Here is a 15,793-nt window from a genome sequence, read left to right on the forward strand (position 1 = left end):
GTACAGACACAGGCGGAGAGAGGAAATACACACAGAGCAACTAACAGATGACAAAAACAAACTCATAATCACATATCATGACAGTCAGAGGACACAGAAAACTAGGACAGGGTGCAGAGATTTTACTTAATTTGAGTAATTTAATTAAAATGTTAAATCTGTCATGCAACAGTCTTTAAAACATAACCATGACTGTTTGTCCCCCTGACCTTTCTGTGACGTTATCTCCATATGAAGCGAAATGTCAAAGGAGTTTCAGTTTGAAGGCTTTTTTGTGATAAACAAAGGGCAGAAACGCTGCGTTTCAGGTTCCTGTATTCATGAGAAAACTGGAGACTGGGCCAGCTTCAGTGGCTGAATGCTCTGCTTTTATGCTGGGCAAAGTGACACATTCAAATTCAAGGGAGCTTAATCAGCCAGTGAATGTCCATGTGTTGAGTTCCAGGGTTACAGCAAATTAGATGAGAGTAGGTGAGATGGGCTCGCAGAGTGGGAAGATCAGACACCATTTTCTCCATCTATAACCAATCAGCAATGTGCCACTGGAGAATTGTTCCTGATGGGCTCCCTTTTTGAGCTTAGATTGGTGACTGAACAAAGTGAAGTCTTGTGCCAGAATCTGTGGGCTTCATTTCACTGTGTGCCTTTTGGATCATTTTGTGGCATCTCTGCTGTTCTTGGCACAGAAACATTCATCTACATTGTCTCATCATTTGTATTCCACATTCACCAGTCCCATCAGATCAGGCATCTCCCTGTAAAGATGAACTGATACTGATTTTAATATGTGAAAAGCCTCATTTGAATTTGCACAAAGCCTGACTGAGGGTCAATGCCAAAAGGTCACATGTCACTGAGAGCATAATGAAAGCAGAGGTGCTCCATTGAAAGAGTTTTGAGTCACTGTCAGCATCAGATATTTACTGAAGAATCAATGAGAACAATGGCCTAGTAAACGAAGCACCCACACCGAGGCAGACACTTCACTCCAGTTCTCATCACCTTTTCTTGTTGGGTTTGTTGTATGCTCCTTTGACTTTTTTCATTTGCCTTTGATGTTCTTTAGGAAGTTGTTTGTGATATTTTTGCTGTTGTAACATTTCTTTTACTATAACATGCAAAAAACAAAAAACGACCACCTGTTGAACAACTGAAAGCTGCAAAAGATAGGAAGTGGAACTTTGAGCAAATAAACTTGTAATCTCTCAGATTTCATTCAGTCATGAGAATGGCATCGATCTTCTCATCTAACTCTTGGCAATGAAGCGAATGAGCACAAGTCCATAAATGCTGAACTATTCTTCTGATGGATTTGTCGGCTGACTAATTTGTTAACAGTGATCACCATCTTTTAACTATTGAGGCATTTTTCAGGAAAAATGGGAAAATTCACGAGCTGCAGTCTCTCAAATCTGAATATTTCCTTTATTTTCTTTCACCTTGGTGTCCTGCTGCCATACTATCTTGTAACTAGTTGCTGTACAAACACATGCATACAGGAATGAATGCAGCAAAGGTCCATGAAAGATGATTGATAGTGACATCAGCTCAGATTATGGATTGTGTTCAGCAACTGTAATAAAAGCTGTTATTACGGCTGCATTTCATAAACTACTTTTTTGAGCTACATTATCAATTTTGTAAGACATGGAAGAAGTACAGATTGCTGTAATTTTAGTGTTAGACTACTTCCTCCCGCTTGTCTGCATTTGAGGTTCCTCTAATCATTCAGGAGCAGATGAAATGATATGGCACTACACCTGAACCTACCTCTCTCAGTCATGACAGACAAATGAATCCTTTTTCCACAGAGCTGAAGATGATTGTGAAGTTCTCTGTTCTGCCACATAGAAATTTGTCACAATTCAGTGGTAGAAATGGCTTTTTCAGTCAGCCTCTATGACTCATCACTGATTATAGGCAGCAGTTCCCCCAGAGTCCTGCTTCTGCACATCACTACAGACACACAAGTGTGTTTACATGAGAGATACGCATAGAAATTGCATCAAAGCCGTGCAACAGGAATTTGCATGCTTATACCTCCATCTATATGTGTGAATTATTCCTCTTCCTACAGGGCTTTTGATTTCACCTCTGAAAATTGGCAGCAGCAATGCAAAAAAAAAAAAAAGACACACCTACTTCCAGTGAATACATTTAATTCAAGATGAACACAAGTTACAACTTAACGAGCAATAACACATTCCTTTACAGCAGCCGCCTGTTGCGTGAGTGTCGTGCAAACGGTGTTTTCATTCTATGACGCTTTCCCTCTTCTACAAGATACAAGGTTTCCAACCGCCTTTGTGTTTTAGACAGAAGCAAGTTACAATATATGAAGTAAGCAAAAATGACACATAATACTCAAGGAGTACAGGACTCACAAGCATCACACAGTCAGACACAATAATAAACACTGTCAGGGAGCCTCTGCCCTGCACTGGCCTCATATGGTGCTCTCAGGGCTGGACAGCTTCCAATCTTTCTCTGCATCATTGCCTGCTGTAAAAACACTGCTTCTTGGTGACGCTGACTCTGCTTTGCTGTGGTTATCGCTGCACAGCATAAACCTCTCCTGGCTGGCAGGGCTCACCTCTCTTTTCAGTGACAAAGAGTTGGCAGCACAAGTGAAGGATCCTGTTATAACCGTGTTATTATCCAGGTCGGACGCTGTGGTGGCGTTGCAGTAATGCCTCCTGAGCCCCTTTCGGAAGTGAATGGTGAACAGGCCATAGATGATTGGGTCCAGGCAGGCGTTGACGAGGCCAAAGATGAACAGGATGTGGGTCAGTGAGTGGGAGACCTTCCCCTCCAGGTCGTTGGGGAAGAACCAGTACCACAGGCCGAGCAGGTAGTATGGAGTCCAGCAGATTATGAAAGATGAGACAATCACAATGCTCATTTTCAGAGTTCTCATGCGGGCTCTGGGGATGTTATTCTTCGAACGCCGCAAACACACTTCATTGGAGGGCACTGAGAGCACGACAGATGATGGAAACAGTACATAGAAAACATTGTAAAAGGCTTGAGCACAAAAAAATAATAACAATAAATATTTAATATGCACAAAATGGAACACTAGTATTGCATTTTGCATTTTGATTTAATAAAAAAAGATAAACATTCTTCATTCCTCAAGGTTCAGACAGTTGATTTGCAATGCAATTAAAAGACTGGTTCACCCAAATAACCAAAAAAAAGATTTAGTCACTTATGACAGATCATGTTTTAATATTTCTGTTTCTGAGATTTGTGCTTGCAGTACTGAAAGAAGACATTTAAACACAAACAGTCTACAGCCACACATGCAGTGCTTTGAGCTCCTATAGCAAAATCTTGTCCCTTGCTTACAGATTCTGCAGATATGTTAACAGAGATTATGCTCACGATAACAACGTTTACATGCTGATGTTTAACAGGTATTATGCCTGTCCGACATTAGTTTGTTAGCATGCTAATATGTGCTAATTAGCACTAAACACAAGGTACAGCTGAGTCTTGTTTGAAAAGCACAATTATAGCAGCTTAGGGGCTAAAATGTCATGTTTCAGTGCTGCTCACGTCAATAATTAACCCTTTGGATGGAGCTAGTCACATCCACTCTATTAGGGTGGCAGGGGAGTCTCAGAGACAGATATCTCAAAACTTCAATAAATCCAAACAATGATCTGTTGTAATGTAAGGGGAACCAACTCTTTCATCCATGCATTAAAGAAGACACTGATCAGAAAATCATTAAGTTACGTCCTGCTGTGTGTACTTCACCTAAGCTCCTCAGCTGATTGGTTTGAAGAACATGAAGCCTTAATCACCAAAGAGCACACACAGCCAAGCTTTTAGCTGTGTGCATCTACTTATTAAAGAGTCAATTTGTGCAGTGACACTTCTCTTATATAAATGCTAATCACTGACATAAACAGACCCACAGAGCTTCAGACTTGATTTGAACTTACAGTTGTCCTTTTTCAGTCCTTTGGAGATCTCACAGAAGATCCTGGTATAGCAGGTGATCATGATGACCAGCGGCAGCAGAAACAGGCAGGAAAAAGTGAACATATTGTAGGCCGTTTCATGCCAGTGAGTGATGAAACTTCCACGTGTGGTACACTGAGTGAAGTCCTCAGGATGGATGATGGTCACATTGTGAAAAAGAAATATCTGTGGAGGGAAAGGAGCAATAATTTTCAGTCATACTGTGTGAGATCATATCCATGACTAATCCTCATGTTGGTGGTCACATCCTCATCATTCAGTGATGACTGCCCATGCCTTGGTCGAGTGGCCTCAGGACATTAACCTACCCACTTATGCCTTTGCTATTTGAATCATTTGCTGCTGGCGTTAGAGGGTTTTCATACCACATATATATTTGCTGTTCCTCATCCTGTCCCCACCTCTGTCCCACATTCATTCTTATTGGCCTGCACAACCTTCCACATGGCCATTAATACATTTTCATGGGAGCATCATTTTTCAGACTATGAGGGCAACTGGCAACCAACACATTTCACACTTTTTAATCAGCAGTTTTTGTGGAAAGGATCATTTATGGGCAGAAAGTGTAAATCTCTATAAAATATTCATGTACTTAAAAAACACAAAGAATTATATCCAAGTATAGAACGTTGCCATGTTCTCCTTGGGCATGTGAAATGAAAACTAGCCTAACTGAATGAAAATCAGCCATGACCTCTGGCCCACATGGTCAGCTGGGATACCTGACCTTACCTGAGGGACTGACAGCATGACACTCATGCCCCACGCCACAGTCAGCATGACTCTGTTCCTTTTCCTGGCCTTATTTATAGCCAGAGGGTTGAGGATGGCCGACTGCCTATCCAGACTGATCACAACAGTGACAAAGGCGCAAGAGTACATCGCCTGTAGTTTAAGAAACATCAGTAGTCTGCAGGCAAAGTCCCCAGCAAGCCACTGGACTGTGATGTTCCACACAGCATCCACAGGCATCACGATGAAGGTCACCAGCAGATCAGCCACCGTCAGGTTGATGATCAGCACCCTGACATGGGATTTACGCTTCCCATCCCTGTGTGCCGCCCACAGCACAGCCAGGTTGCAAAAGGCCGATATGCCACAGAGAATGCAGGTGATGGCCACTCTGACTTTGGCTGCTGTGGTGAATGTGGGAAGCTGCAGGGTGCCAGCCCCTGCTGTCCAGTTGGATGGGGGCGAGGAGTAGTTGCAGCTGGCGTTGAGGTGGTGGTCCGTTGTCAGGTGATACATGGTCCCCGCAGAGTCACACAGAATGGTGTTCATTTTCTGATGCTCGCAGAGGAAGAAACATTCTGCTCATCCACCACGAAGATCAGCACTGGTAACAAGAGTGAAGCAAAAAGAGGAAATCAACAATGTACAAGACGGATGAGTCGAGGACCATGAGGTGGGCACAGATCATCCACGTTTGTGTAACAGGAGAAAAACAATCATGAATCCCAACTATGAATAACGCAGTGGCTCATCGAGAGGAAGTAACATGCATACTGTATGTGGAAGCCTCAGTCGCACTGCAACTCAGTGAGGTGGAAACATGCAGCTAACAAACTGTGAACGTGGAAATCATGGATACAGTACATTTAGCTCATTTTATATGGTATAAACTCCTACACAAGTCCATGTTTTCACAGAGTACACACACTGTAATAATGTTAATATTCAACCAATTTTTTAGTATTTACTAATCAGAACAACATGGGAACTGCAAAGATCATGCATTTATTAATAGATGTAATCGATAAAGATTGCAATCAGTGACAGTTTTAAACATAAAAGCACCACCACGTAGATAATCTTTGTGGAGCCCAAACAAAGAAACAAGAAAAGCAAATCATCTTTAGATTTTTGACTTGTGATTTGAAAAGCAAACAGATGGACATGTTGACCTTGTTCAGTGTGCTCATTCACTGAAGATGTTGTTGTCAGCCTCTGCATTATCAGTTAGCGTTATGGAGCCCACACCTGCATGTGAGAGCAGAGCGGCCTCACTGTCAGTGCAAACATCACACCATCTGTGTTTCAAAGAGACTCCTGCTTCAAACAAAGCCTTCTTGAGAGCCTTCAGAAATTACAGGAGGAAAAAAGTAGCATCATAACTGATGTCTCACCAGGTTTGCCTTGAATGTTAACTATTTTCAGCTGATGTTAGATTTCATAACAGGAGCTACTGTAGGTAGTGAATGACATGTTGGTAGAACATATTACATGTATATAGTGTCAAGTTATTTTGTCTTCTGTCTAAAATAATGCTAAACGGTGGTAATTTAAACACAATTAAGCATATAGGCAGCCACACGCATATCGCTCATCCAATCTCTCTCTCTCTCTCTCTCTCTCTCTCTCTCTCTCTCTCTCTCTCTCTCACACACACACACACACACACACACACACACACACACACACACACACACACACACACGCACACAGGAATAATTTAACGAAATTTTATGTTAACAATCAGTCCCGAAAGATTCGTTAAAAAAAAGACATGACAGACTTCCAAGAGCGCGTGGATAACTAATGTCGGACAGACGGACCCTTGCATGAATTATTAAGACATTTTGTCGTTCTGCAGGTAGACCACACTGTACATCCCTGCAATTTAATTTTATCTGCTCACTTTTCACACAGATGGCAAGGACTTAAAGACAGCCAGTCGGACTTTAAATGATGTCAAATACACGCTGAGCAATTCAAGAAAATATTTCCATGTGTGCAAAAAGATGTGCAAAGCAAACTTACGCTCATATCCAGTAGAGAGGGCTGTGGGCTGCGCACATCTGGGACCCAAAATGTTTTAAAATCGCAGCAAGACGAAAGCTTCGTGTTAGTTCTTAGTGGCCGTTTATCTTCCATTAACAGGCTGCTGTACGTTTTGCAAGCCTGCAGGCTCACTGACAGCCTCTCCAGCTGCGCAGCTCTTCTACCATCCAGTGCGTCCTGTGCGCTCCCAGCCGCTCCAGCTTAATCCAGCTACCAATCAGAGCCGTGTATCATGAACCCCCTTTGGTGTGGTCTTACCTCAAGTCCATATACGCTGACACATTTCTCAGAGAAGAAACACACATGAGGGTGAATAATCTGTGATTGATGATCACCACACGTCAAGAGATGCACCAGTCATGCTTTTCCTTCATTAATGTCAGGAATAAAATAAGTTTTGGAAAACAAAATGTGAAAAATATTCATTTTAAAAGCACAGTTTTAGATGTGGCTGTGTGAGATCCTCATCTGCTAATATGATTACAGAAATGTAATAAATATGTTCGAGTAACTCTAACCGCTGGGCTGTTTCCATGGTAATATCGCACTGAAAGTTGAACACTGGTCACAGCAAGGATGAGAGGTGACACGGGTTAACTGAAACACTCTCAACTATGCAGAGCACCTTCCTCCCCATTATCTGTTTCAGTTTAAAAGACATAAAAGCACAAAGGGTAAGAGTGGGGGGCCACCGTCAGGTCATAATGACATAATCAAAGGCCCCTTACATGACAGAGCTGCACGAGAAACTGAAACAAATATGAGCTATGGCTCTGTCTTTTGTCTCCTTATATCATCTGATGAATGATACCTTGAAATGAACAATGTCAGGTTGTCATTTTCACCATTCATTTGAGTGTTGTTAGTCGTGTGGAAAGAGACATTTTGAAGTGTCTCTCTGTACATAAAAGCACGACAGCCTTTTATTCAAATCGCGTCCTAAATCCCTCCTTTTGTCTTGAGATGCTACATTTGATTTTAGCCAGGACAGTTGTTGGCCAGTGCTGCACCGTGATGTCCTTTGAATGAATAATTGGTTATTTGTTATTGAGGCTGGGTCATCTGCGTTTCTCTCCACACTACTCTGTTATCGTGTTTATGTCTGCATTCATACAGGACACTCCTCTTAAGTCTATTCATTTTTACTGAAATCACTTAATCAAGTAAATGAACTATCACGATTCTTTTGAAAGATTGCGAGGGACCGTGATCAAGTATGCTCAACCCAGTCTCATTTCATGTAAACGTTGCCTGAGTTATTGCATTTTTCGTTCAGTCTTCAGTGTTTGTCCCGAGATTTAAAGGTTGTGGATTTAAATGTCAGCATGAGTCATTAACAGTAAGGCTGTCAAGAACATTTCACCCAGACCTCCCCTTTAACAGGCTGCACAGGCTTGTATATTCACACCTGTTTGATACTGTTTTTCTTGTAGTCTTATTAGCTAATTAACTTTATTCTTGTACTGTATGAACGCCTTCCTTTCCTCACCTTTCTCTATTAAATGACGTAAACTGCATCGTCTCAGTTCACTCTCAACATTATAAAAGTGCTCTGGAGGAAAGTAACTGTGGTTCAATTGGGTTGTAAAGTGCTGTGCTTAAGTACAATGCCTCAGGGTGAGGCCCTTTGAGAGAACTGTGTACCATCTATAAAGTTTTATTCTATATTTAGTAGTTGTGGACAGTGATTCTTCATACACAGACTATGGGTGATAACTGGAACAAAGAAAGACGTTGACGCTTGATCGTAGGGATGTGCATTATGTGAAGACTTCTAAACTGTCTCAACTGAATGTTTGTCATACTGACCAAACTTCACCAGGCGATGAAGAAGACAAATTAGTTATTCAGGCAGCACTAATGGCCTCATTATGCACTTACAATCACTGTTAAATGGTGTCAGGTACTTTGCTGCCTATTTTCCAGCTGGCATCGGATTGAAGCTTTCTGATTGTTAGCAATATCTAAATATGCTTGAGTCACATTTAGATGTAGATGTACAGAAAATTCTCCACTCCATATCTGTGCGGTAAATATGTTATGCTAAACTGACGGACTGCTTTGACACCACTTACTGGGATGTGTTGTGGAGTCCACCAGAGGAGGACATTGACAGTTTAACAATCTTACATTAACTTCTGTGTGGGAAAACACTGTGCCTACCAGGAAGGTATGGTGTTTCCCAAACAACAAACCCTGGGTGTCCCCAGAACTGAAAACCCAACAGAAAGAGAAGAAGAGGGTCTTTTTATGAGGGGACAAAGAACAGCTGTGGAGGGTGCAGAGGGAGCTGAAATGGGAGGTGCAACGAAGCAGCAAAAACAGCCACAGGACGAAGCTGGAGGAACTCCTTCATCTTTGACCTTCCTCCTTCCACAATGGCAGAGAGGTTTGGATGGGCCTGAAAACCATCTCAGGCCACAGCGGTGACAGTGGGAGGGGCCCTGAGTCTGGAGACAGGGAACGGGCAAAAAAAAAATCCGGAAGTTTCCAGCCATTGTCGGACGCATATCACAGGGGAACAAACAGGAGTACAGGGAGGTCATCGCCAACTTTGTCAGATGATGCGGACTGAACCACCTGCACATAAATGGCAGCAAGACAAAGGAGATGGTGATTGATTTCCAAAGACAGGGTACCACAGACCACACCAGTGAACATCCTGGACTTGGACATTGAGAATGTCGGGGATTACAAATACCTGGGTGTTCACCTCAACAACAGACTGGACTGGACAAACAACACAGATGCCCTGTACAGGTGGAGCCAAAGTCGTCTGCGCCTGCCAAGAAGACTGAGGTCCTTTGGAGTATGTAGGACACTGTTAACAACTTTGTATGACTCCAGTCTCCAGTTTTATGTGCAGCGGGGGTTGGGAAACTCTGAGATAAACAAAGAAAGACTTAACAAACTGGTCAGGAGAGCTGGCTCTGTCCTGGACTGCCCTCTGGACACCATCGAGGAGGTGGGTTAGAGGAGGATGTTAGCCAAGTTGACATCATGGACAACCCATCCCACCCCTTGCGTTCTTGGTTGCGTTCTTTCTTACAGACTGCTCCATCCAGTCTGTAAGAAAGAACACGACCAACAGCTGTCAGACTGTTTAACTCCAGCATCATGTCATGTAGCCTGTGTTGATGCTGTCTTTCTCAATTCTACATCATAAACCCACTTTTGTTTTGCACTACTACTATTTTTCTCAACTGTGCAATAACACTATTTATTATCCATATTGGCAACAGTATTTTTTAGAAATGGTATATATGTATATTATACAACATAGGACACTAGTAGTTTTTCTCATGAGAGTACTGGCAACAGTACAGTAGGGTTTTTATGGCATTTAGTTTTATAATCTGTACACAATGTACATAGTTGTTTTTCTATTCTACATCCTGTGCACTTTTTTTTAATCTTGACCCTTTTGTACCACTGTTTTTGCTTTTTGTAATACTTGTGCGATGGTCTCAGGTCATTGTGTTTCTTCTTTTTTCTGATACTGTGTCTCTTCCTTCACTCTCACTCAGCAGGTTGGAGCGGGAGAGAGGCGGGGCTGAATCGCTCTGGAGCGAGCTTCATTAGACACACCTGCATCTCATCTGTTAATCAGCTCGGCTTCTTAAGGCACCTCATGCTCGTCTCCTGTGCCGGACTACTCTCTGTGTTTCTCTGTCGCATGCAGCTTGCTGCCAAATATTCTGTTGTCTCTAGTCCCGCTCCTCCTGCCTCCAGTGTTTGTTTTAACTTTTGTATTTATCACTGTGAGTTTTCATAGTTGCCTTTTGTTCTGCATTTTGGTATGTTGATTTTTCCCAGAAGTCTAGTGATTTTTAGTTTACTTTGCTACTTTGTAACTGCTCTTAGTTTTTCTGTGGTGATTTTTTTTGTTCTTTTCACTTGTTAGCACTTTTCCTGGTTCAGGTGATTTTTTTGTTTGTACTTTTGATCAATAAATCGTGGTTTTCTTTCTCTCCGCAACTGGGTCCTGGCCCTCCTTAGCTCGAACCACAACAACTTGCTGGCTATAACAACTTAATTTCCCTGGTGTTGGATCACTAAAGTCTTGTCTTATCTTACCTTATTTTAAAGATAGGTGCCGATTAGCTTAGCTTATCATAAAGACTGAAACTGGGGAAAGGGCTAGCCTGGCTCTGTCCAGCCAAATCCACCTAACAGTACCACTAAATTTCATTAATTAACACAGTAATTAACACCTTGTACCCACAAGGGACTGACAGAGCAGTATATTGCCCATACCTTCGTGAAGTCCTTGTATGCGTGTTCTGTTTTGATTTAGTGAGACAGATTAATTTCCTTGGTTCTAATTTAGAATAGATGGTAAGGTGGTGTTCAGCTCATGGCCAGGAAGGAAGGGAACATGCTGACCCAAAACATGTTCTTACATGTCACCTCAATCTTCCGGATTCACTCATCACCAGCCGTTGAAGGGAAGTTGTGTCATAACACAAAATATTTTCAATTCACATGCAATCATGTTTTCAAACTTCAAAAAAGAAAGTAGAGCCATTGAACTATCTGGGAATTAAAGTTAAGATAAGATAGATAGATAGATAGATAGATAGATAGATAGATAGATAGATAGATAGATAGATAGATAGATAGATAGATAGATAGATAGATAGATAGATAGATAGATAAGATTATTTATCCTACAATGGGGGAAATTCACATGTTACAGCAGCAACAAGACAGAGTGCAAGAAGTCAGAGGACAAGAAGACAAAAAATAAAAATAACAAGAATAAAAAATATTGCACAAATACCTTACCTTATGGTAATTTACAATATATACAATACGTACACCCTAATTTAAAAATGACGATTGCACATGAAAACAGAGGTTATCAGTACAACTTGCATTTGAGTGTATGTTTATTGTGCACTGTTATACAGTCTGATGGCTGTGAGCAGGAATGACCTGCGGTAGTGCTCTGTCCTGCACTGGGCATGTAAAAGTCTTGTGCTGAAGGAGCTGCTCAGGGTCCTCACAGTGTGGTGCAGGGGGTGGGAGGAGTTGTCCATGATGGATGTGAGCTTGGCTAACATCCTTTTGTGTGCCACCTCCTCGATGGAGTCCAGTGGGCAGCCCAGGACAGAGCTGGCTCTCTTAACCAGTTTGTTCAGTCTCTTCCTGTCTCTGTCCGTGCTGCCCCCTCCCCAGCACATTGTGTCATGAAACACTGCAGACATCACCACAGTGTCATAGAAAGTCCATAGTAGACTTTCCAGTCCAGCCCAGTTTATTGTTGAGGTGAACACCCAGGTACTTAAATGAGTCCACCATGTCAATGCCCTGGATGTTCACTGGTGTGTGAGGGGAAGGTTTCCTTCGGAAATCAATAACCATCTCCCTGGTCTTGCCGGTGTTTAGGATCAGGTGGTTCTGCTGACACCAATCCACGAAGTCTGTGATGACCCCCCTGTACTCCTGCTTATTCTCCTCTAACACACAACCAACAATGGCACTGTCATCAGAGAATTTCTGCAGATGACAGAGGGTGGAGTTGTACATGAAGTCCAAGGTGTAGAGGGCGAAAAGGAACGGTGACAGCACTGTTCCCTGGGGGAACCCCGTGCTACTGACCACCACATCTGACACACAGCTGTGTAACCTCACGTACTGCGGTCTGTCAGTGAGGTAGTCGATGGTCCACGCAGCCAGCTGTTGGTCCACACCAGCCACTTTCATTTTCCCTCGCAGCATTAATGGCTGGATGGTGTTGAAAGCACTGGAGAAGTCAAAAAACATGACTCTCACAGTGCTCCTGGGAGACACCAGGTGAGACAGGGCCCGGTGTAGCGGGTAGGTGACAGCGTCATCCACCCTGATGCCAGGTCCATAAGCGAACCGCAGCAGGTCCAGCACAGAGCTCACCTGGGTGCGGAGGTGGCTGAGGATGATCCTCTCCATGGTCTTCATGAGGTGGGAGGTCAGGGCGGCAGGTCCATGCAGGAGGTCTTCCACGGGGCCGGGACTCTCTCCAGACAGAGACTCAAGTTGAATGTGTACAGGACCACCTGACTGAGATGGTCTGCACACTCAGCTGGTGGCATCTGGTCCTGTGGCTTTCCTGGCCTTTGTCTTCCTGAGCTCCCTCCTCACCTGGTCCACAGTGATGGAGAGGGGGGAGGTGTGTGTGTGTGGGGGGGGGGGGGGGGGGGGGGGGGTAGTCCAGAGCTGAAGCCTTGATGACAATGGGGGTTGGAGCAGAGGGGTCTGAGGGGAGCTGAGGTGTTATGGCCTGCAGCTGAGGGGAGACGACTGGCCTGGAGAGGTGTGAAGAAGTGGGGCCCCAATGAGAGGGGGATGGAGTGGGGGCAGAGTCAAATCTATTAAAAAACAAGTTTAACTCATTTGCCTAGGCCTGATCTCCAGTGGTGGCTTGTCCATCCCCACTTTTGCCATGGCCCGAGATATGTTTCAGGCCTCTCCACACATCTCAGACATTGTTCTTCTCCAGGCGCTGCTCCAGTTTCTCCCTGTAGTTTTTCTTATACCTAGTTAGATGAACCAAGTTAGATGAAAGAAAAGCAACTACATTCCCAACAATCTGCTGGCCAGCCACAGTACACAATCAAAACACACAATATCGAAAGTTGAACTTTAGAGTTTGTATATAATGTTGTTCATGTTCAGCCAATATTATTCATTGTGTCCTCCTTGCATCATTTTTCTTTTGTTTTTCATGCTAAATCTCTCACAGACGAGCAGTTCTCTTCCTTCATCATCACCAACCAGCATTGTATCCTGAGGGCCTGTGGTAAAAATACATTTAAAGGAACATGAAATGCAAACTCCAGTCACAATGATATAGAATAGAATAGAATAGAATAGAATAGAATAGAATAGAATAGAATAGAATAGAATAGAATAGAATAGAAGACATAAAGAGGGAGGGATATGAGGAGAAAGGATCAAACTGTTTTACTTCAGATGAGATGTGAAATTTCAGCAGTGATGCAACCTTGAAAGAGCAGACCCAAACATGTTCACTTTGATCTCTCCAAGATGACCTTTACACTGAATCCTAAATAATTTCAGTCACTGTATCTTATTCAGTTTTCCATGTAAAGTATCATCTGTCATCAACACGAAAAAAGACTGATCTTGATTATATATTCAGGTCAGCAAAATGAGGATGGAAATGGAGGCTTAACCGTTGCATGTATAATTACAGCTTGATTGAACTAATTTCACAATCAGGGAAGCACCCATCAGTAGACTAACTCATGCATGAAAGTGCAGCGTTTAACTCCCTGCCGCACACAGGCGGATCAAGCTGACACCTTGCCATCTTGACTGGAGTAGCAAGTGTTAGGGTCGTGTGTTCCCTGTGCCGTTTGTCCCTTTCCTCTCCTGTCCTCCCTCGCTCTGCCCAGCTGGGCTACATGTGACTGCTGAATGAGGTGCACCTGACCTTGGACTTAAGTGCTTAAAAGCTCATGTGTCTGCACAAAAAAACTGACTTATGTACATATATTTATATTGTTAGATTTCTTTACTTACTGTTACAGTTTCTAATATCTTTCACTTATTTTTATATTATTTACTTACTGTTATATTTTTCACTTTTCTGATAGCTTCTTTTTAATAGATGTGTCATGCACCAACCTCACCAAAGCAAATTCCTCGTATGTGTAAAATAGTACTTGGCAATAAAGCCTTTTCTGATTTCCGACCAGAAGGGAGGTTTCTGGTGTAAGGACCGCTGGTCTGGCTGCCTCTCAGCAGGGGATTTTGTGTTGCATGTTGACCCTATGTGTTATGGGACGGTGACAAGGAAGGCCAGGACCCAAAATGCAGAGATAAAAACACTTGATATTTATTAAACAAAGTACAAACAAAAATCTCCTTCAACAGGGAAAATGCTCACAAGCAAAATGAATTAAGAGTCACCACAGTGGTGAAAAAACAGATCAAAACAAAGCAGCAAATAACTCAAAACTCACCAGAAAATAACTGGGATACAAACTAAAAAAATGAGGCAACTATGAAAAATCTCACAGTGAAAAACACCAGTAATCAGGAAATAATGCACACAGGAGGAGCAAGATCGAGAGACGAGCAGAACCAGGCGAGCCGCTCACTAGAGAAGCTGAGAGAATAGTCCGGCACAGGAGTGAAGCACGAGGCGGCTTAAGAAGCCAGGTTGATTATCTGATGAGGTGCAGGTGCGACTCTGGAGCATGCTCCCCTAGTAGATCGGCCCGCCTCTCTCTCCCGCTCCAACCTGCTGTGGCCGTGAACAGAGACACGCAGTATCAGTCGTAGACAATGAAACAGAGAAAACACACAGTGACCAAAAACCATAGCCATCACACTATGTCTTCTATTGTCTTTGTTGTTTGTATGTTTATATGTTAATAAATCCCATGAATTTGGTAGTTTTAAAAGTTTTTTTTGGTGGCTAAGTTGGGTCAGTGGTGGTGTGGTGGGCCACCTCATTTCTTGAACAGGAACAAAAGCATTCACCAGTCCCCTCAGCTTGAAATGCCTGTCCTTTCCTGTGTAGACAGCACTCAGCAGAGAGAGGTTTGACCAGCAATGTAGGAGGAGCATTTATCCTGTTTTCTCACAGCAGAGAGTTGACACAGTTTTGACGGCTCTGACAAACATCGATCTTTGGCCAGCAGGGGCATAATGTTGCGGTATGTGTTATAAGAGGCATGGGACGTCATCACTCAACCATCACTGGGTAGGTGACATGGCTTCCAGTGGTTATTTTTCCTTGCTTTTTCACTTTGTGTTACCATCAGCAGCCCTCCCTCATATAACACTGAAGAAAAAAAGCACAATCTCCCAGGCACAACATTGAAAATAATAAATATGGCCATAACATTAACATATAGTATTTCCCAGGAGATTCCAGTGTTATTATGTTGACAATAATTTTCAGAAATCATGAAAAAAAGGATGACATTTTTTTTCTGTCAAATTTACTTGAAAATTTAACATTTTTATGTATTCACCATTGCAATGTAAGATTATTTTTTCC

General features: G+C 42.8%; 1 protein-coding gene across 2 annotated transcripts; it reads right to left on the minus strand.

The window, feature by feature from the left end:
• Nucleotides 1-2,144: 2,144 nt before the first annotated feature.
• LOC139329276 (putative gonadotropin-releasing hormone II receptor) lies at nt 2,145-6,946 on the minus strand. Of its 2 annotated transcripts, XM_070959484.1 has the most exons (4): nt 6,757-6,946; nt 4,729-5,332; nt 3,954-4,158; nt 2,145-2,973 (listed from the first exon to the last, which is right to left on the minus strand). In XM_070959484.1, exons 2-4 carry the CDS (start codon nt 5,275-5,277, stop codon nt 2,447-2,449), a joined length of 1,281 nt encoding a protein of 426 aa, XP_070815585.1. In that variant the 5' UTR covers nt 5,278-5,332; nt 6,757-6,946; the 3' UTR covers nt 2,145-2,446. The 2 variants fall into 2 exon arrangements, with proteins under 2 accessions (XP_070815585.1, XP_070815593.1); XM_070959492.1 differs by lacking the exon at nt 6,757-6,946 and having other exon boundaries at nt 4,729-5,976.
• Nucleotides 6,947-15,793: the final 8,847 nt, after the last annotated feature.

The sequence above is a fragment of the Chaetodon trifascialis genome, chromosome 1 (genome assembly GCF_039877785.1).
Source record: "Chaetodon trifascialis isolate fChaTrf1 chromosome 1, fChaTrf1.hap1, whole genome shotgun sequence".
NCBI classification, from domain to species: domain Eukaryota; kingdom Metazoa; phylum Chordata; class Actinopteri; order Chaetodontiformes; family Chaetodontidae; genus Chaetodon; species Chaetodon trifascialis.